This window comes from Orbicella franksi, chromosome 1, assembly GCF_964199315.1.
Source record: "Orbicella franksi chromosome 1, jaOrbFran1.1, whole genome shotgun sequence".
NCBI classification, from domain to species: Eukaryota; Metazoa; Cnidaria; class Anthozoa; order Scleractinia; family Merulinidae; genus Orbicella; species Orbicella franksi.
The window spans coordinates 14,417,778-14,438,768 of record NC_138145.1 but is presented as its reverse complement, the minus strand read 5'-3'; the positions used below and the strand labels follow the sequence as shown (position 1 = coordinate 14,438,768).

The 20,991-nt window shown below is 48.3% G+C and overlaps 1 protein-coding gene and 2 pseudogenes across 1 annotated transcript; 2 read left to right on the top strand and 1 right to left on the bottom strand.

The window, feature by feature from the left end:
- Nucleotides 1-1,620: 1,620 nt before the first annotated feature.
- Nucleotides 1,621-3,121, bottom strand: LOC145492094 (uncharacterized). The gene has a single exon (XM_081471428.1). It carries the CDS (start codon nucleotides 3,119-3,121, stop codon nucleotides 1,718-1,720), a length of 1,404 nt encoding a protein of 467 aa, XP_081327554.1. The 3' UTR covers nucleotides 1,621-1,717.
- A 13,946-nt stretch (nucleotides 3,122-17,067) lies between these two features.
- On the top strand, nucleotides 17,068-18,035 carry LOC145492089 (uncharacterized; annotated as a pseudogene).
- A 1,001-nt stretch (nucleotides 18,036-19,036) lies between these two features.
- Nucleotides 19,037-19,735, top strand: LOC145492085 (uncharacterized; annotated as a pseudogene).
- Nucleotides 19,736-20,991: the final 1,256 nt, after the last annotated feature.

Below are 20,991 nucleotides of genomic sequence, written 5' to 3'. Positions count from 1 at the left end.
TCAAAATACATGGCGAATGTGTGGAAAGATCCAAACATTGTGATAAAAGACTCAATTGCCAAGGCAAACGCATGGAGAGAATTTGTAGTGCATTTCCCCAAGGCCGATAGATCCCGTTTCATTGCTCAGGGGAATACCGACGGAAAAAATGTTAGGGAAGAAATCTTTTTCAAAGAGGGCCCAGGCTCGCTTCAAAGCGTCTTCGGCTCAGACAAAAAATATTGGAGCGAGGAAATGAAAAAGGCGCTCGGTTTGGAAGACAAGCGCTCGGGGGCCATTGGAGGGTTTCCTTACCAGCGGGCGCCGCTTGGTTCAAAAGTTTCCTTGCCCATCCCTGCCGTATCTTTCGACAGCAAAGCGCAAAGTTTGAAAAAAATATTCGAAGCCCCAATCCAAATATACGTCACGCCTGACCAACATTTCACAACGAAATTCAGAGAAATATTTCAAAACACCAAACTCAGGCACACGTCGGCAGTCGAATCAAAACGCTGGCTGGGAGGGCCTAACATGAAATATTGGCCGCAGCAGCTCAACTTCGCGGTTTTCTGCGCGACACAGGGGTGCGGAGTTTCTCGCGAAATCTTTGACAGCGGGGCCCTGCTGGCGGCAGAAAATTTTGGGGGGTCCGGGGGTTTCACCCCCGTGGATCTCCCCCCGCAGATAAGAGCTTTCTACAAATTCCACGTGTGCTTCACGGTCAGGCGGATTTTGTACCAGCTTGGAGGAATTCAGAGCATGAGCGCTTTGCCCGGAGACCCGCCGTTCAACCAATACAACAATCATTACGACGTCGCTTCGTACAAAAGGATATGCAGCGAGTTCGGCATTGCCCCCTCGAGCGATTTCCGCTTCACGCACAGGGAAAACCACGGTCTGGGAAGCGTTTACGTGTACGCGACCGGCGCGGGCCCGTCGAAAACCGACTATAAATACCCGGGATGGAACAAATTCAGTGATGAAGGCGGGAAAGGGATAAAAGGAAACCTGATCTATTACATCGAGCCGGGGGTCGCTTCTGATGCTCAAGCGGACTGGTTCGCGCCAAATACCGCGAATGATTTGACGCAGGCGGGCTTGTCGAGAATAAATCAGTCAATCGAGGCTTTCGTTTAGTGTGTCCTTGGCGCGCAGGTGAACGTCCGCAGCAGCATTCTCGGTTATGGCGGTCGGGCGAGAGAAGCCCAGAGCGTGTTCCTGGTGCTGATGGAAGACGCGATCAGACAGCCCGACTTGGCCGCGAGCGTGCAAAGGTACCAGCTCGCGGTGGACCAAGCGAAGGTCAGGCTCAATCTCGCTGTTGCCCCCATGGCGTGCCTCATGCCCGCGCAGATGATAATCAACACCGCAAGCACGATCGGTTACAACAACAAGCTGAAACCAGCGGTCTCCGGAATGAAACTGGGGGTAAATAACGAGGTAAACCCGGAGACAAAAAAAGCTGAGCTCAAACACATGGCAGGCGGCCCGTCAAAAATTAACCCGCCCAATAGCCACCCGTCGGACCCGATTCACAAAGCCGCAACAGCCGAATCGGAGCGTGTGGTTCCACCCCACAGGAAACCAGCTTCGACCGAAACTCAGCAAGCGCAGCCACCGGCGCAGAAAATTGAGCCCGAGGCTGCAGACAAAACCCCGCAACACGAAATTAACAAAACGGCGGTAATTGTCGGTGTTGTTGGATTATCGGCGTTGCTGTTCACGGCTTGGCGCTAAGCTAACGCTGCTTCTTAAAATATTTTTCGAACAAAAAGGCCACCGCGGCAAGAATGAGAAGCCAGGTGTGCTCGGCCAGAAATCCGACGACTTGGCCGGCGGCTTTGAACAGGAAGCTCACAATCGAGCCAATCAGCCCGGGCAGCAGAGAGCCGAGTTTCGCGGCAATATCTTTGAGGCCGTTCCCCAAAGCTTTGCCGGTGGCTTTCAAACCTCTGGTGAGGACCCCGATGACAGCGCCGATTGTGGTCCCGGCGGCGAGAAGAATGGCGGTCAACGTCACGCCATATTTTTTGAAGATCTCCTTGACCCTTTCCAAGAGAGGCCGCCCCCTTTCCCTTTCCGCGATCTGAGTTTGCAAACGGGCGATCTCCTCGTTTCTTTCTGCAACTCTGCCTTCTGCGGCTTCTTTTTCAGAGGGCGAGGCATTCTCATCTTGGATGATCGCCTGGTCTTCCTCGTTTTGGCGCTGCAGCTCGCTTTCCTGCTCTTTCAGGTCGTCCAACGGTTTTGTTTGGTTGAGCCTTTCTTCCATGGCGTTTGTTTCACTTTCTTTTGCCGCGATTCTGGCCCTGAGACTGTCGACCTTTTCTTGATCTTTTTCCACGTTTCTTGCTTTTTTTGTGAGCGAGTCTAAAGCTTTTTTCTTGTTTTCAAGATCGTTTTGATAGTTCTTTTTCAGTTCTTTGAGCCTACGCAGCTCTGCTTCACTTTCAAGATTCGAACCATGTTCATCCTGAATGTCATCAATCTTAGCGTCGGTTTGCTCGATTTTGCGTCTCAGAACTTCCAATTTTTTCTTTTCTTGTTCTCTTTGCGAAGCGAGTTTTTCCGCCTGTTGTAGTTGTTTCTCTGCCCCTTTTTGTCTTTTTTTCATTTCTCTGATGGTGTCCCGGTCTTCCACAATGACATCTGCAGCTCTCGGCCCAATTTTGTCCGCAAACTTGTCCAAAAAACTTTGGGTGAAGTTTATCCCGTCATCTTTCATAATCTTGTACTCGCCTCCACCCGTACCTACTGCAACAATTTTACCCTTGGTTTTCTCTTTGGTGCCTTTCATAATTGCAAAACTACTCTCTTTAAAGTTCGTAAATACTCTTTTTAACCGGTCTATGACAAATTCCCGTTCCGAATCTGGTTCAAGCAAAGGGATGTCCTCTCCAAAAAATGATGTCTCGGCATAAGAAGTGTCAGGCAGGCCGGACTGCTCGTGCCGCATAGAAGACATTTCCGTTTGTTCGCCCCCGTGGTAGGGGTCGCCAGGTTGGTAGGGAGTGGACACCGAGACTGGATGAAAAGGACGGGTCGTGTCACCCTCTTGTTCTCCATCACCATCATCGTCGTGGTCAATCCGGTTGTCAAGTTCCGTGTCTTTGTAACCAAATTCGCCACCGCCTTCCGCCATAGCGATATATTTCAAGCCTGTTTATTTTCAAATTAGAAAATAATCGTCGGCGTATTATACAATGTCAGTTCCAGAGAACCTTCGCGCAACATACATCGAAAAAACCTTACACGGCATGCAGGCCGAGCGCGCGGTCAAGCGGATCATCTTTTCCCGCACTGAAGCCAACCCCGGCGATACTCTGTACGTTTACGTGCCCAAGCTGAACGCGAACGAGGTTCTGGTGCCGGGCTCGCTAGCGCTTGTCTTTGACATCGACCTTTCTGGAGGGCACGCCAACAACTTCCTTGTCCAGAACGTCACGCGAGCGCTCGTTGACAGGCTGCACGTGAAGTTTGGAGGCATTACCCTGCATGACACGGTTGGCTATGGCATCTACAAAATCTTTGATGACCTCTTCCTTTCGCAGGAAGAAAGAGACAACAGGATCCTCGGAAGGATTCAGAGTGAGAAACTATGCAAGATCCGCTCAGGCGCGGGAGACAAGGAAACCTCAGGCGTCGACGCTGAAAACAAGCTCAACGAGGTGTACGAGAGCAAGTACCGGATCAGGCTGGACCATCAGATCTCAACCGACCACGGCGTTTTCTACCCCGAGGCCCTTTACAAAGACCTCACGTTCGAAATAACCCTGGCTGAAGCTGCACATGTGGTCAATGGCTCCGATACAACCAAGCTGAAATACAGGCTGACCAACATCCAGCTCGAGTACGATATGATCCGCAGCAAGACTCTGGCAGACGAGACGCATAGCGTTTACTCAAGCGGAAAAGAGTTCGCCTATGACCACGTGTTGCGTTCCCAAGTGGTGACCTTCAAAAAAGACACCGACACGAGGAAGAACATCAAAATCGATGCCCAAAAAAGGTCGCTAAAAGCCCTCCTGCTATTGTTCATAGAGCCTTATGCCGACGGAGCCAGAGATTCGGAAAAATACGTCTTCCCGGATCTGACGAAAGTAAGCGTCACGATCAACGGCTCGCCCAACATGATTTACAACAACGGCGTCGAAGGCAAGGACATGTGGGAAGAGGACCAACGCTTCTTCGTGAAGGAAAAAAATAAAACCTAGCACATGGATGTGACGAAGTTTTACACCGGAGATAATTTCAGGCTTCTGATTGATATGCGCTCCATCGCGGACCAAGAAATTCATGGAAGCGGCAAGCGCATTGTGAACAGTACGGACGGGCTCCAGCTGGAAATCGAGAGGAAAGCCGAAGGCTCAGGCAACGTGAACTGCCACGTATTCGTCATCGCCGACTCCCAGTTCAACATTATGGAAAGACGGCTGGAATCTGTACAGAATTAATATGGACCCAAGCAAGATACCCTTCAACGCTCTCATCGTGGGGCCGACCAATTCAGGCAAATCGAGGTTCGTGGTGGACCAGCTCTACGGCCCTTCCCGCGGAAAGTTCGACTACATCGTGCTCATGTGCCCGACGTTCACGCACAACAAGACCTACCACCGGCTTGGCGAAAACGATCCGAGAATGGATGTAATAGTCTGCGAGCAGCACGACGTGGAAAGGTGGTTGAAGCTCGTGAGATGGCTTTCCGAGGGCACCAACACACTCATAATCCTCGACGACTGCGCGGCCTCCAAAGATGTGAAAGGGCGCACAGGCGAGCTGGTGAATCTCGCCTTTTCTGCACGGCATATGGCAATCAGCGTGTGGGCGCTGACCCAGAAGTTGACCGGAATAACGTCTTCCTTCTGGGAGAACGTGGCGGCGATCGTCCTCTTTTACTCCCCTTCGGCCAGGACAACGAAAGCCATCTTCGACGATTACGCCGGCGAGCTTTCCCCTGATGAGTACAGAGGATTGATTTCAAAGCTGAAAGAGCGAAAGTTCTCTTATCTTATGTTCGCGCTTCGCCACCCGTACGGGGTAAAGTTATTTGAATAAAAAGATTGCAGCTGTATATAGCCTTGCACAATGGCTGCTGGAGGAGACGCCGCGTTAGTACCTTCTTGAAACGGAGCCCGCGTCGTCGAGTGGTCTCGCAGGTGGCCTTGTTCCAACCGCCCCCGGACCCGACATTCCCGCTCTTCGCGAGCAGCTGGCCGTGCTGGTGTCCACAGGCAAAGCCAAAGAGGCCATCGGAGTGCAGCTGACACACGAGCAGGTGAAGCGCCTGAACGACAAAGAGGCAAACAGAGGGTTTCGAGCGTTCACTTCTCAACTTAGACTGGATCGAGGCAACCTTTGACGAAAAAGGTATGCGGTCAGCCGAGAAGTATCAAAACGCCAAAGAAAAATTCAAGAATGAACCCGAAGGCCTTCTCCTCTGGATTGCGAACAACTTGATTGCATTCGAGGAGCAGGAATGAGTTATGATTTGAAAAAAGCTTCCGATATTATATAACCATGGCGAGCATCGCGATTATGATTGGCGGGGCTGTGTTGAACGCCACGGCGTTTATCGGCGGCAATTATCTGGTGAGGGCGCTCGGCGGGGGCGACAAAGCCGCGCTTGAAAAAAAGAAGCGCCACAACAAGGCTCTCGAAGATTACCAAGCTGCTTACGCCAAATACACGCGCGACCAGACACAACTTCTCGACTGTATCGCGACCAACGCGCAAACGAAGGAGCAGGCCAAGCAGAACATGACCAACACGAACTACGCCTTCAAACTCTACAACCAGGCGCATACTGACGAACAGATGGTGCCCCCCAAGGAGCCGAAGTTTTCAGATTTCTACCAGCCGAGCGAGCAGCAAAAAAACGGTGAACTCGCGTTCGTTCGCGCCGGGGCGCTCACTCTGGGCTACGCGGCCTTCCGGTTCCTTTAAACTTTTTTGCGTCTTACTTATATGGACTCCAAATTCGCGAAGATTTACTACGGGCCCAGGGGCTATTGGAAAGGAATCGCCGCGATCAAAAAATTGGCTGAGGCCGCCAAGGTTCCTGAAGAAACCGCAAAAAAGTGGCTTATCAGGCAAGCGCTCTGGCAGATATACCTCCCCGCGCCGAAGCGGATTCCTCGGCCGAAATTCGACGTTCCCACGCCCAACAAGGTCCATCAGGCGGACATTCCTTTTCTGCCGCACGACAAGCTCCCTCGCGGCCGCAAAGTTTTCAAATACGCGCTGACCGTTGTCGACGTGGCCAGCCGCTTCAAAGAGGCCGAACCCCTGACTTCGAAGAATTCTGATGAGGTCGCCCAGGCCTTTCAGAAGATTTACAAGCGCTCGCCTCTCGAATGGCCCGAAATGCTGCAGGTTGACCCCGGGCGCGAATTCATGGGCGCTGTCACACAAGAGATGGACAAGCACAAGACATATATCCGGCGCGGGCGCGTTAACATTCACCGCGACCAGGCCATTGTCGAACGTTTTAACCGCACTCTGGCTGAGCGATTATTCGGGCACCATTACGCCGAAGAGATGCTTCTCCCTGAGGGCAAGCGGTCCACTGCCTGGGTGAAAAGACTTCCTGAAGTTGTTTCCGCTCTGAACAACGAGGTCACAAGCCTTATCGGCATGAAACCCGCCGTCGCCATCAAAGAAAAATCTGTTTACGCAAGGCCGTCGACACCTTACACGAGGCCTGTTGGAAAAAGCGCAAAAATCCTCCCCTCTCTTGTCCAGGTTCGTTATCTCTACCAGCCCGGCGAGCTTGAAGGGGGTGTGAAAAGGGCCACGGATCCAATCTGGTCTTTGAAAGTTTACAACGTTGAAAGAACTTTCATCAAACCGGATCAACCCGTTCTCTACTATCTGTGCGACGGACCCAAGCGCGGCTTCGTGCGTGAAGAGCTGCTGGTTGTTCCTCCGAACACTACTCTTCCTCCCGCTGACGTGAACTAGATGTGATATTCGATTGGTTCGGTGTGTATCCCGTCGGGCAGCACCCACCGCTTGTCGTAATAAGCGCTCAGCCCCAGCTTCTCCTGCTCGTAAGTGACCATCTGGCCGTCCCGCATCCTGAAACCCCGGTTGGTGGCCATGTCCTTGCTGCCTTCCAACGCTTCCTTGAACCGCTGCCATGACACCTCGTTCTGCCTTTTCGACATCCCCTTTATGCTGAACTTCTGTTTTTCGCCACCCTCTCCGTCGTCGGCGTAATAACACTTCGAGCAAAGGGCGATCATCCGGAGGCCCTCGAACTCAAGCTTGAAGAGACCTGGGGTCCGGCCACTCCACTTGTCCCAAGCCAGCCACTGATTTTTTTCCGCATCGAATTCTGCCTTCAGCTCTGGCCGGACGACGTCCTCGAGCCGCTCGCCCGAGGTCGCCATGTAGTTGCTGTCCGTGTCCATCTGGATCAGCTCGAAATCTCTTCTGTCGACGTACTTGTCGAGAAAGTCGTAGTAGAATTCCAGCATCCGCAGCTTCGCCAGCTGGTAGACGGCGATTCCGATCTGGAACGGCCGCCTGATCGTGATCCGGGGCTTGCGGCTTTCCAGCTCGTAGGCCTCCCCGATCTCGTCGAGATCTTCGAAATACGCGCTCCGCAGCGCTCTGTCGACAACCTTCTCGTCTTTCGTGTAGATCACGTTCGTTTGCCACTCCAGCGTTTCGATCAGTTTCCCGTAAGCGCTGTTCCCGAGCAGTTTGAACACTTCGGCGAGCAGCGCCTTGCTTCTGTCCACGTCTCCTGTCCGGCGCGCCTCCGTCACCTGCTCCACGAACCAGGTGAAGATCTTGCCCGCGTCGTAGTCGATTGTTCTGTAAACCTTCGTGACAACCGCCCCATGGTTCATGTACCATCCGTTCTGCGGACAGCGCCCCCGCAAGCTTTTTTCCGTCTCCGCGCTTTCTGCACGTTCTTGCCAAGTACTCTTCCATATGTTTCGGAACAGCTTCGCCAGGAACTCTTTTGTTGTAAAAGAAAGGGCACATCTCCTCGAACATTGGCCACAAACGTTTCGGGATCTCTATGCGAACTTCGGCGAAGCCAAACCACTCCCCGGCTTTCAACCGACGAATCAGAACCTCCGCCGCTTCCGCTTGGCGGTCATCGCTGTAGTGCACGACCTTCTCCTTCCCGCAAGGCATTTCTCTGAGCATGGTCGAGAGATAGAGAGCGCTGGCGTCGTAACCGAGAATCTTTTTGTAAAGACGCGGTTCTTCGAACTGATGCGACCTTATCCGTGTCACACCGGCCTCGTGCCGTCTTGTGAAAGCCAGGCTCGGTCCGCCGACAACCGCCCCTTTGAGTATTTCGTAAGCCTCTTTGCTTGGACTGTAAAGGTCTGCGCCGCGCTCGATTGCCCCTCGGAGCAAATAATGCAAACTCACCTCTGGCAGGCTCACCGCGTCTTTCAGAATGTCGATTCCTCTCTCGGTGTAGAAGTTTTTCATCTTTTCCAGCGCCTCGAGGCCGGGAGCCACATCAAGATTGTTGTAGTAACGCAGCCAGTCTGCGAAGGTCCGCATCCCCTTTTCTTTGAACAGCAGCTGGCACCCATCCCACTCCTTCCGCGTGAGAACGTATCCGCCCTTCAGCTTCGAATACCAGGCCTCGTATTCTGGGAGCCCAGGGAAATCGAGCTTTTCGGGCGCGTCGAACCATTCGTAAGGGAACCAGGATTTCTCGGACTCGCTTCCGTAGGCTTTCACCCATTTCGCGTAGCTCGTGCCCGGGCCCAGATAGTTGATGATGTCGAGGAAACGGGCCCCCCAGGTGAGCAGGAACATGGTTTTGTTCTCCTTCTTGGCCACTTTGACTTTTTTGTTTACTTCGGCGAGAGTGCTGGCGAAGTGGTTTTTGATCAGATTCAGGTCGTACGAGCCTGAGTTGAAGCCCACGACAGGGACCTGGTTGCACCATTCATTAATTTTTTGCTGCTGGTCTTTTGACAGCAGGTGCATGTCTTCCGGCACAAACTCCGCTCTCACCTGGTCCTGGATGTTTTTCTCGCGTCTCTCCAGCTCTTTCAGGAGCTTGCGGACCAGCTCCACGGGATTTCTTTCGCAGATGTGGGTGGGCTCTTTTTCAAGAGAGTCCCCGACGCTCACAGAGATCGGCACGTACGCGCTTTCTATCGTTAACGCGCCTGTCGGCTCTTTCCGATAATTTTTGTCGCTATACGCCTCGAAATCGTACAAGATCTCGTGCGGGTAAGTTTTCGTTTGCTTCCTCGGGAGTTCCCCTTTAAGAAACCCAACTTCACAAGCCCAGGCCTCGATTACTTTGTAACCTTTCTTTAGCAGAAATGCGGTACGGTTCACGGTGGCTTGGTACAGTTGTTCGGCTGTTTTGCCGTTTGTTATGACCTCCTGTCGGTTAGGATAACATTTTGGGCATCCGTGGAAGGGGCAGCCGTGGTATTGCCATACCGTCCTCGTTTCGTGGTGGTACCCGTCGACAGGAGAAGACTTCATTTTCCCGCCTTCTCGAGGGAGCCATCTCTCGCCCCCGTGCCCGCACATCGCGTGGTGGATGTAAATCCCCCGTCTCTTCGCTTCCCGCTCCAGCCACAGAATCGCTTGTTTCGATGCTAAGCCTTTTGAGTACATCACTTTCTCGAAAGCTGTCTGTGCCGCTTTAACTTTTGTCCCCGGGCAAAAGATTGCCGTTTTTCCCGCCTTGCAGGTCTCATGATGGCGCTTGAGATTACAAGCTTGTGTGAGCCTCTGCCCGCAATGGGTGCATGCATAGGTTTTTGCCAGCTTCGCGATGTCTTTTATCAAGAAAGCGTGGCCTTCGTAAACATCTATCGTCAAAACGTTTTTGAGTTTGGGGTTCGGGTTTTTTCTGAGATACCATACCACTTCACCGTCATCCAAACGCTGAGGCTCGTAGACACGAATTCCGAGCCAAGATGAGACGGGCGAGCCCTCATTCAGATGGGCTTCCAACTTGTCGAGCTCGTCCAGAGACGTTTTTCTGAAGTTCGGAGGAATGGCTTTGAGTTTGTAGAAACTCTGGGCCAGTCTTGTAGCTTCTTTTGTACAACGATCTCTGCGCACCCCTCGGTGCACAGCGAGGCATCGCCATAGGCACAGGTTGTCGTTTTACACGTCCAAAGATACCATTGCATGGCTATGGGCAAGATTGCGCAACCATTCGGGCAAAGAACTGTTCCCACCAACGGCTGCCTGTCAAGCACAACCTTCACGTCAACGTTGAAAAAGTTTTCAAAAACCCACTTCGTGCTGGGCCTTTCAACTCTTTCATTGTCGAGACGCAGTTCTTCCTGGGTGATAAGCCATTTTTCCGCGTCTTCCAGTTTGTTAAACCACTGTGAGACCTTCGGGTTCGAGTAGTACACAATAATCGTTCCATCCTCAATGTTACGCAACTGGTACGCGAAAACGTGCCTCAGATAGAACGACGTGCTTACTCTTTCGCGTATCTTCGCCATAAAGTCTGGCGTTAGGTTTCTCCCCAGACCTCTGATGAAGCGCCATCGAATGAAACGCCGGCCTGTTGTCTCTTCCCCTTCTTTCTCTGCGTCATCGAACAGATCCAGAATCTCTCTCTGGTAATCTGTCGCTGTTCGAACTCTCCGCGCAGGGAAGGGGTCGTACTCCCTCAGAAGCGCTTGCACTCCTCTTTGCCTTTTTTGGCGTGGAGGGGCTCTTGGCTCGTAAGGCTTCAGAAGAAGCGGCTTTTTCAGACGCGCCTTCGTTTCTTGAGAAATTGGTTCATCCAGCACGTTCTGGACAATCTTTCTTACCGCTGGCGCGTTTTCTGCAAGAAGTTCATCGAAATAACGCAATACCGCGGGATCTATTTTTGCGAGTTCTTCTTCCAACCTTTCCTGGTCGGTGGAAGCCATAGTGCCTTGCATTATAACCGAGGGTTACATTTCTCTAACTAGTGTGTTTCTTTCTTTCAGCTCGAGCAAAACACGTTCAAAGGCTTTTTTTGCTTTTTCTTGTTTGCGGTAAAGACGTTGTTTTAGCGCGCCCCCGCCGCAGGGCTTGCAAAGACGGTAGTCACACAGTAGTCCGACTCCGCATACTCTGCAAGGCTCTGGCGCTCGCATTCCTTTCTTCAGCTGGTAGTTGTGCTGCCCGCAATACGCCCCGTAACAGCGCTTTCCGCAGCTTTCTTTCCGGCCCCGCATCAGCTACCCGCACTTGTTTGGCGCTCGTGCCATCCCGGCTCTGGTGGTATAACCCCCGGCTCGCTTGTTTCTAATATTTCGCACTCCTTTGTTGTGAGTAGTATATAGGGAATTAACCAAATACTATTTCAAAGAGGGAGCTGCATTTAACCGTTTCGCAGCTCCCAGGCTCAACCGGCCCGAGCTTGTGAGGGCCGGTGTTGATGGTGGGGGCTGTGATAAGGTTAAATAAGGCTCCCTCTGCGAAATGGTATTTGGTTAATTCCCTATATACTACTAAAAAGCCTGGTTTCTAACATAAACAAATAAATCACGCAACTGTAAAGTTAACCAACTTTAATATCAATTTTTTCCCCTGAAATTACAGGACGTGGAAACTGATTATTTACATGACATAGGTTTGAAACCATAACCAAAACGCGTGTCACTCGGTCATGGAGCAATGGTGAATATTATCATCTAAATGAAAACCGTAATTCGCTAACGGTTTTACAATCGTTTGTTTTAAATGTTCGTATTTGGGACAACCCCAAGTTTCTAAATCGAGACAAGGAATGTTCAGTTTGTTTAACAAGTCTTTTTCAACATGACCTCCTTTGTAGGCTACCACAGTTCTTTTCCCCGTCTTGTATTGGTTGTACAAGCGCAGTAAGACAATATCTGCTTGATCTTGCTCATAAGCTCTCTCTTGGTAACGGGGTTGATAAGTGAGTCCGTGTATTTTATGCTTTGCAAAGCTTACTGTCTTTTTATCCTTGTGAGACAAGTCTTTGAGTGTTGCTGGCTGGAAGAAAGCATGGCGTCCAAAGTGTTCATTCCAAGAGTAATAACCCATTTCACGCACATGAAAGTCTAAGACGAGACATAAGCTGTCCTTAACAGAAGCCATGTTCTTCGAGACTAAAAATTTAATGTCTCTAGAGTTACGTTTATGGTATTTTTTAGAACCAATCAACGTTCTTGACGTGAATTATCTTGATTGGTTTAGTTTACACGGGAGACTAATGATCGTGCGGTCTTCTGTTTCCAGCGAAACAATCTTAGCTCCAACGACCTTTTTTACTTTGTTCCCTGACCTTGACCATGACGCGTAACGCATACAAGTCTTCACGAAATTTCCTTTCTTTTTTCGGATCGAAAAGACGCCCTTTCAATTCCCGCGGAAATTCAATGATGTCGGGATGGTCTGCTACGCAGAAGATGTTGACCTTCTGACATTCGTCCCACAACTCTTGGTCAAAGGGGGTGCCAGGTTCGAAGATCACGTGATCTCTCACTATCTGCTCATCGCAGAATCGGTTAGATTGCTTCTTGTGGGGCAATTGTCCTAGCCAATTGGACACATAATTCTGCCTGTCGGGTTTGAATAATTGATGCGGTCGTGGGTAACCTGCGTGATTGGAGGGGTGTTGGCTCTCTAATAACCAGGCTTTCACTTTCTTACTCGGGGTTTGATCGACCCACTGGAAGAACTTGCAGTTACGTTTGGGGAAAATGAAGAAGACACGTCCGGGCTTTTTTTCAGACTGAGACTGGAACATTCTCAAGGGACGTTCACAGTAGTACTGCATTTTTTCCAACTCATTCTCGAGGTAAAACTGGTGCAATTGACGTTTTGCCTTTGACGTGTTCTTTTTGTTGCTTTCTCTTTGTCTTGAAGAAACTGTCTCTCTTTTCCACGTCTTCTTCCTCTTCTAGACAACGAATCTTTTGTCGCGTACTTAGTCTACCATTTTTTAAAATGGTCTTGATTTTTACAAAATAGTTAAAATGAACCTTGCACTTGGAATTAAACTTTGTTTGTTTTAAGATACCCTTTAAAGGTATTGTAATGAATGTCTCTCGTTGAGGTTCTATGGTCTAGACCACTACTTTTTCGTTGAAGTCAATGGTTGATGGTTTCTACGAATGTAACCATTTATCAAGTAACGTTTCTGTACCTTCCTCAGGTTCCTTTTTGATCTTCTTCGCCTGCTTCTCCTTCTTATCTTTGTCCGCCATTTTTCGTTTTCTTTTTGATTTTGTGATAGGATAACGGCAAGGAGATACATTTCCAGGTTGGAAAGAGGTACATGATGTATCTTGCACTTCTACTCCACCATGATCACTTTCAAGTTGTATCATTTCTGGTTCTCCTGTCATATTGTTTATTCTTTCTTCTCTCTTCTTCTGGATGCGCTCAGACCAAACGATGTTTGCGGGTAAAGAAATGAATAGGTCCACGCATTATATGGGATTTATCAGCCAATCACCGCTCAGTACTTTTCCATAGCATGGCATCATATTTGACCAATCACAGCATTTTGTAACCAAGTAAGGAAATCAACCTTTGTCAAGGACGCCGTCAAACTGGTTTGACAGCGTCCTGTGTTTTCCCGCCTTTACTATTCTGACCAACCATAGGATTTTGTGACCAAATAAGGAAATCAACCTTTGTAAAGGACGCCGTCAAACTGGTTTGACAGCGTCCTGTGTTTTCCCACCTTTACTATCCTGACCAATCATAGGATTTTGTGACAAAATAAGGAGAAGTATGACGTTAATGTACATATGAACATGTGATACACCAGTCGCGAACCAGATGACGTCACATCCATATCGTATAAAAGTCAAATCAGTACTTAGCCGTCAGCAGTCAAAGTGTTTGAATCATCTTGGAAACATCATGAAGTTTTGCACGAAGAAGAACAACGATAGTCATATCAAGCAGATCATCGACGGTCAAGTCAAGGTCCGTTGGGAAGAATGGCCAGAAGATACCAACACGTTGATTGACACCCTGTTCGTCTTTGACTCTTTGTTTTATAATCCGAACGGTGAAAGTATCTCGGAGACAGATTTGGAAGAAAAAAGACCCGAGTGGAAAGACTGCATCCTACCACGGATGAAAAGTAGTGGCTTGGTGTTTCTCTTTACTTCAGAGTGGTATGAGGTAATGTACGATAGATGTACGAAAGCCTTTGATTTTGTCGTGTGCGACAGATCCCCTGAGTTGTCTGAAGATACCAACATGTTTGCAGCCACCGTAGGTTTGGCGTATCCGATGCGCGTTGCCCTTGTTTCTCTGTTAAGACCCATTAGAACAATGCAGCAAATCACAGAAGACTTGGAACAAAAAGTGAGAATTCCGTTTGAAATGACAGTTAAAGCGACGCACCAAGGAGTTTGTCACGAACTGTACAAACTAGTTTGTAAGATGGCCAAAGAAGTCGACTTGTGGCAAGAAAGGTTCGACCTCTTGCTGGACACAAATTTGTGTGAAGATTGTATTGTGGGAAAAAATAGGTTTTATCAGTCAGACGATTACCAATTAACCAGAGACTGGAATACAGGGAAAGAATGTAATCTGGGAGGCTGCCGATATTCCAGTACGGCTTGGGACACTTGTGATCTGTATAAGAAAGAAGAAGACCCATTTGATACTGTAAACTAAATCGTATAAATTGTATAAAGGATTGAAAGTGTATCAATAAAGTTTATTTTGCTGCAGACACAATGTTGAGTCACTTGTATTGGTGTTGGTTGTGTCGAGTGTGTGAAAGAGCGTATCTCAAATATGCACAAGGGGTAGTCATTCCTCGTGCATCCAGTGCTGACCCTGTCAAAGAATTCGAAGCCACGGACGTAAAGCAAAACATCTTTCGTTTTCTCATCTTTATTATGTGGCGGAAACATCAACCCCAAGCATACGAGTGGTTCCTGACCATCCGAGAACACCACCCAGACCTCGTCGAGGCTTGCATTTTGAAATTAGCGACGCTATGAAGAAATCAAAAGCCACCAAGTTACTAACATCTTATCACGACCCTCGCCAACCGGGTAGTTTGGGTGGGGTAACCAGTTTTGCCCGAACCCTAAAACTCCCCGTCCAAAAAGTGCGAGAGGTGTTGGAAAAGGATTTGGGCTACACGCTTCACAAACCCCGAAGGAGACGTTTCCCTAACTTACCTGTGTTGGTGTTCAACATAGTTGAACAATGGGTGGCCGATCTGGTGGAAATACAAAACATATCCAAATACAACAAAGGCATGCGTTATTTACTGATGGTGATCGATGCGTTTTCCAAGTACGCTTGGGTGGAACCCATCAAAACTTGAACGGGAAAAGCAATAACCGAAGCCTTTGAGAAGATTTTGAAACGTGCCAAGGGTAGAAAACCATCAACGTACAAACCGACGATGGTAAGAAATTCTACAATACTACGTTTGCAGCCTTGATGAAACAAAAAAACATTTAGCATTTCTCGACCAGTGGTGATACCAAAGCTAGTATAGTGGAACGTTTTAATCGTACTTTCAAGGAAAGGTTGTATCGATATTTCACGGTCAAGAACACCCTCGGCTATTTACCGGTGTTGCCAGATTTGGTCAAAGGATGCAATGCATCCTACCATTACACCATCGGCATGGCACCTAACCAAGTGAATTTCAAGAATGAAAAACAAGTGTGGGATCGCATGTACGGTAAACGTCTGTCCAGAAAACCGCAGAAAGGGTCATTGAAAGTAAAGGATAGTGTGAGACTGAATGAGAAATTCCGACAGTTTAAGAAAGGGTATTTACCAGGATGGACCGAAGAAGTATTTGTCGTGCAACGTGTCATACCTGGTGTGGTTCCCACTTACAAGATTGAGGAGTTGAATGGAACTTTGCTCAAGGGTACCTTTTACGAACAAGATTTACAAAAAGTGAACGTGTCAAAGGATGATTTATTCCGAATGGACAAGGTCGTGAAGCGAAAAGGAAATAAAGTCTTGGTACGTTGGAAAGGTTGGTCAGATAAATACGACAGTTGGATTGACAAGAAGGACGTGAAAAAGCTTTGAGGATGAGTGAGGAGTTTTACATCACCTTACCTAGTCACAGCAATCGCGCAGAGTTTCCGCAGAACCAAAGCAATAATTTCAAGATTCGGTTACCTTACCCCATCAGGTTGCAAGGATCGAGTTGGAAAGTGGGATTAATTTGCATCTCGCTACCAGATGTGAAAGTTCATCTCCCCAACTTGGTCCATGGTAACGACATCCTGTTTACCATGGATTGGATCTTGAAATACCCTTCTGGTGTGTTAAAGTTTGGTAGAGCCCACTATGATCCAAAAGATCTCGGAGCCGTGGTACAGTACATTGATGGTGTTGGTTTCATGAAAAGTATGGTGACTTTTTTCGAACATAAGCGCATCTTAAATTACCAAGACCCCATCTCGGTAGCAGCTATACAGCATCCGATGGAAAGAGAATGTACGTGAAATTTCATTAGGATGGAGATGATCTGCTAACGGATAACAAATCCACACACGTACGCTCCAATTACTCACCAGCATTGAAGATCAATAAAATGTTGGCCTTAAAGATGGGATGGTTGAAGGAGAGAAGCCCTGAACATTATGACTTGGGACCCAATTTACGTCAAGAGTTTTTTACCGACACGGTACCCAATTTAGAAACGATGACACACGATCTGAAAAACGACAGGGGTGAGCCTGTGTTTTGGCTGATAGGAGAAGACCTTTTTCGTCTGAGTGTTACTTGCAATTGGCGCTTCACGAATCTCAACAAAGCCTTTCAAAACGTGGTGGGCTCGACGTCACGTTCCTTGTTTATCTATTCCGTGTTAATCTATTTCTGTGGTGGGAAATCAAGTCACGGATCTATTGCGAGAGGTCAATTATCGACGCACAGGGGATGGAAGTCATTACTTTGAACCGCTCCACGTTCAATATATTCCGTTGCGCAAGGCCCAGTTGGACATTATTGAGACGCAAGTGTCGGAGACCACAGGTGAATTGACCGAATTTGGTGAAGGAAACACTATTCTCACCCTTCACTTCAAACAAGCATGAAAGGTGGAAGTTTAACACGATTCAAACCTGACCCTCAAGGTAGAGGTGGCGTCGTTCATGAACTGCCGAAAGCTAGTGTTAGAGGAGGTCTGAAAAGGTTAAAAAGCGGTCGCGGCGTTCGAGATCGCATTCGAAAGGCGAAAGAGGGTGCGAAACTGAGTGTTAAACAAGCAGTGAAACGTAAAGCTTACAAAGTCCTAGATAGAAACATCAAGCGAAAATTCAACGCCATCTTCGGCGAATAATGAATCTCATCTACTCCAGAGGTTCGAGACTCGTCAAATCTAGAAAGGGGTTGTCAACGTCATGTTGCGAAGGGTTCCCAAAAACCTCGAAACGTCGACAAAAGGTACAAAAAGGCGGATGGATTGGTCTTGAGGTCAGTAAACCTGTTGGCTACAATTGGGATCACATCTTAGCGAGAAGACAACGGAGAAGAAGAAGAAAAATATGACGGATACCTTGATGGACGGTCGCTTGTTACATCCGGGTTCCAAATCGGTCCTGAATCCTCAACTGAACCTGTTCACCGTTCCACCCACTGATCTTGGCATGTCCAGTTATCGCATTGTACCCATTCAGACCTACACGACAGGCATCAACCCCGTGGAATTCCAAGTGGATCCTCAAGAAGATTATGTGGATCTCAGTCGAAGTTTCTTTGAGATTGAGTTGGCACTCAAACTGGCGAATGGTGATAACGTAGTCCAAGCCACGAGACTCTGGCCCACGAACAATTTGGCCCACGAACAATTTGGCCCACACTTTGTTCAAACAGATCAGTGTGAGACTCAATGGTACCTTGATCAGTGCTCAGACCGACACTTATCACTACAAAGCATACCTGGAAACATTGCTCAACTACAACAGAGATGATGGAGAAACCGTGTTAAAGCCACAAGGTTGGTACAATGCCCTGGACTTTCCAGCGCAATTGACTGTGAACAACACAAACACGGAAGGAGATGGGCAGGAGGCTTTCCAAGCATTGTCCTCCAACCAACAAGCTTCAGTGCAACTCATGAAAGGACACACGTGCTAAGGTTCACACCCCATATTGAGGTGTTCCACTTAAAAAAATTGCTGGTACCTGGTGTGCAGATTGGGATCCAGATGTACTTCAATTCTCCCAATTTGTTCTTGAGTGGTGTGAACGTAGCTGGAAGATTGACACACGAAGAGGTTAAAGTGAGAATGTACCTGTGTCAAATAAGGCTCAACCCCAGTGTCTACCGAGAGTTGATGACGAAAATGAACGTCAACAGAACCCTAGTGGCTTACCCGACCGTGAGAAGTGAAATCAGGACCTTCAACATGCAAGGGAACCAGCAAAGATACGAGTGCAACAATTTATTTCAAGGCAGAATTCCTAACAGAGTCAACGTTGGGCTTGTGCTTTCAGAAGCCCTCAATGGTACTGTGGCACGTGACCCATTCTGTTTTCAAAAGTTTGGTGTGAGTAACATCAGGCAACTGGTCAGAGGAGAAAAGTACCCTCACGAGACCCTGGAGCTAGTGCACAACGACGGTACCCAAGATCTGAGAGGTTACTATCGATTCTTACAAACCACAGGATGTTTGTGCAAACATCAAGGTAACATGGTCAGAAGCGAAGACTGGGGTCAAGGCAAGAATTGCACACTGTTTGTATTTGACAATGTAGCCAACGGATGTTTGGACAGTCTGGTGTTGAACCCCAAGCAGTCAGGAGAGTTACAGATCGTGCTGAACTTCGCCGTTTCTCGAAACATGATTATGTAGACAACGATCACAAAATAGGCCAGATGTTAAAGAAGTTGATCGAGAAAGAGTTAGAATGGGATAAAGTGTGTAAAGTGAAACATCACCAAGACACCTTACGTTGCGGTGTGAGATATTTAGTGTAATGATTGTTGGTTTGACATTAAAATACGATTGAAAACGTTCATTTTCCGTGTGATGATCTTTTAGTACAATGGTTAGTATTCTCGACTGTCATTCGAGAGATCAGGGCTCCATTCCCCGTTGGGTGGAATTTTTCCTTTCCATGCGGTATCAAAAGTAGCATGCCCATGCGCGTTTGGTCATTTGGACTCATGGAACGACGCAAGCCTTTTCGATTTCACACCCCTTCCAGTCTGTTGGTGGTGGGTCCTTCAGGGTGTGGCAAGACTGTGTTTACCACTAAACTTTTACTGAAAAATCTCGATTTGTTTCATACCCCCACCCTCCCAAATACATTATTGTTACGGAGTATGGTAAGACGGGTTTCAGCCCATAAAAGAACAGGGGGTCAAGTTTCACGAAGGCGTTCCCGACACAGATCAATTCAAAACGTGGTTTCCTAAAGGCGGATTACTCGTGTTGGACGATCTAATGGCTGAAGGAGGGAACGGTAAACGAGTGTTGGATCTGTTCACCAAACATTCTCACCATCAGAACGTCACCGTGCTCTACTTGTGTCAAGACATGTTTCCGCCGGGGAAATATGCCAAGAGTATTTCCAGAAACGCCCACTACGTCGTAGCCTTCAAGAATCCACGAGATCAATTAGGCATGAGAAATTTACTGTTACAGGCATTTCCCACCCAATGGCAAGTTTTACAAGACACGTTTCAACGTTTGACAAAACGTTCGTTCGGATACATGGTCTTGGATTTACATCCAGGTAGTTCGGACGATCAAAGGATTCTCAGCCACCTTTTAAAGGACGAAGGATGTATGAGATGTCACAAATTCATCGAGACATCGTGATGAGTTCTTCCCAAGATTCAATCACTACCGTATCTCTAATGAACGGATCCAAGAAAAGCGCCCAGTTGGTAAACAAAGATTTGTTGTACCGATTGGATGGGTTGTTTGCCTTTTACCACCGTCAGTGGTGGTGTCATCGCCAGATGTTTTACCACTTTAAGTGGTGCCACGGTTGTTTGAACGCTTTGGCATTGATCATCGTGGCAGCAGGCATTGTCGTAGGATCCGTCTTAGAAAACAGTCTCCTGATTGCCTGTTTTAACTGCCGCTGGAACTGTGATTAAGGGGTGGAACGATTTCAAAACGTTTTCGTTCAAAATCGACATGTGTCGCTTTGCCTACACCACTTACGACGAAACATTGATCGAATTGAGAACCTACGTGCGAGGACTTCCGATGGAGGAGTTTGAGGGATTTTTAATCAAGATGCAAACCTTGGATGACACAATCACTGATTTCACACCCCCAGTATCTGACAAGTGCGTGCAAGAATACGAACAACGATTTCGCTACGACCACGTCGATAAAAGCGGGAGCACTTACGTGTGAGTGGTAGTATGTGCAATGAAGAGCAAACAAACAGTTCGTAAAAAATCAAGGAGACGTAGGAGGACACAAAAAGGGGGATTGTTACCATTGGCAGCTCTCATTCCAGCTTTAGTAGCAGCAGGCAAGGCGGCGGCTCTAGGAGGAATCTCTGGTGCAGCTTGTTACGGTGTGAAAAAGGGTTTGGAAGTTGCTTCGCGTAAACGTCGACGATGAAAAGTAAACCAAAGACCAAGCGAAGAAGTAAACAGCGAGGTGGAGCACTGGCACGACGTAAACATAGATTGGTTGACAAGATCGCCGAAGGAGCTAGTATGTTCTTATCGGGACCCTCACCTACCTTTGCTACGCTGGCTTTGAAATTAGCGGGTCAGGCAGCAAAAGGAATCAGAGACAATGTGAATCACTATAACAAGAGACAACGTGGAGGTGCACTGTTTACTGCTCTCAAGAATGCAGCCAAGATCGGGTACAAGCTCTGAAAGGACAAACGGTATAAGAGAATGGGTGTAAAGAGTGTCACAGGCAGTTACAACGACGTCCTGCACCTTGGGAAGTATGATTCGATTACGCAGACAACGCCCTTTCTTGGAAGCTATTCTCCAAGAGGCCAATCGGAACAGGAGACAGGAGATGTTAGAACATGCTAATGCAGACCAAATCAACGCCGTGAGCGAAATGGTTCTTAATCTATTACGAAAGAGATTTCCCGTCCACCCAA

What these genes read in the sequence shown, in the direction of transcription:
- LOC145492094 (XM_081471428.1), bottom strand. Translation starts at nt 3,121, where the DNA reads ATGGCGGAAGGCGGTGGCGAATTTGGTTACAAAGACACGGAACTTGAC.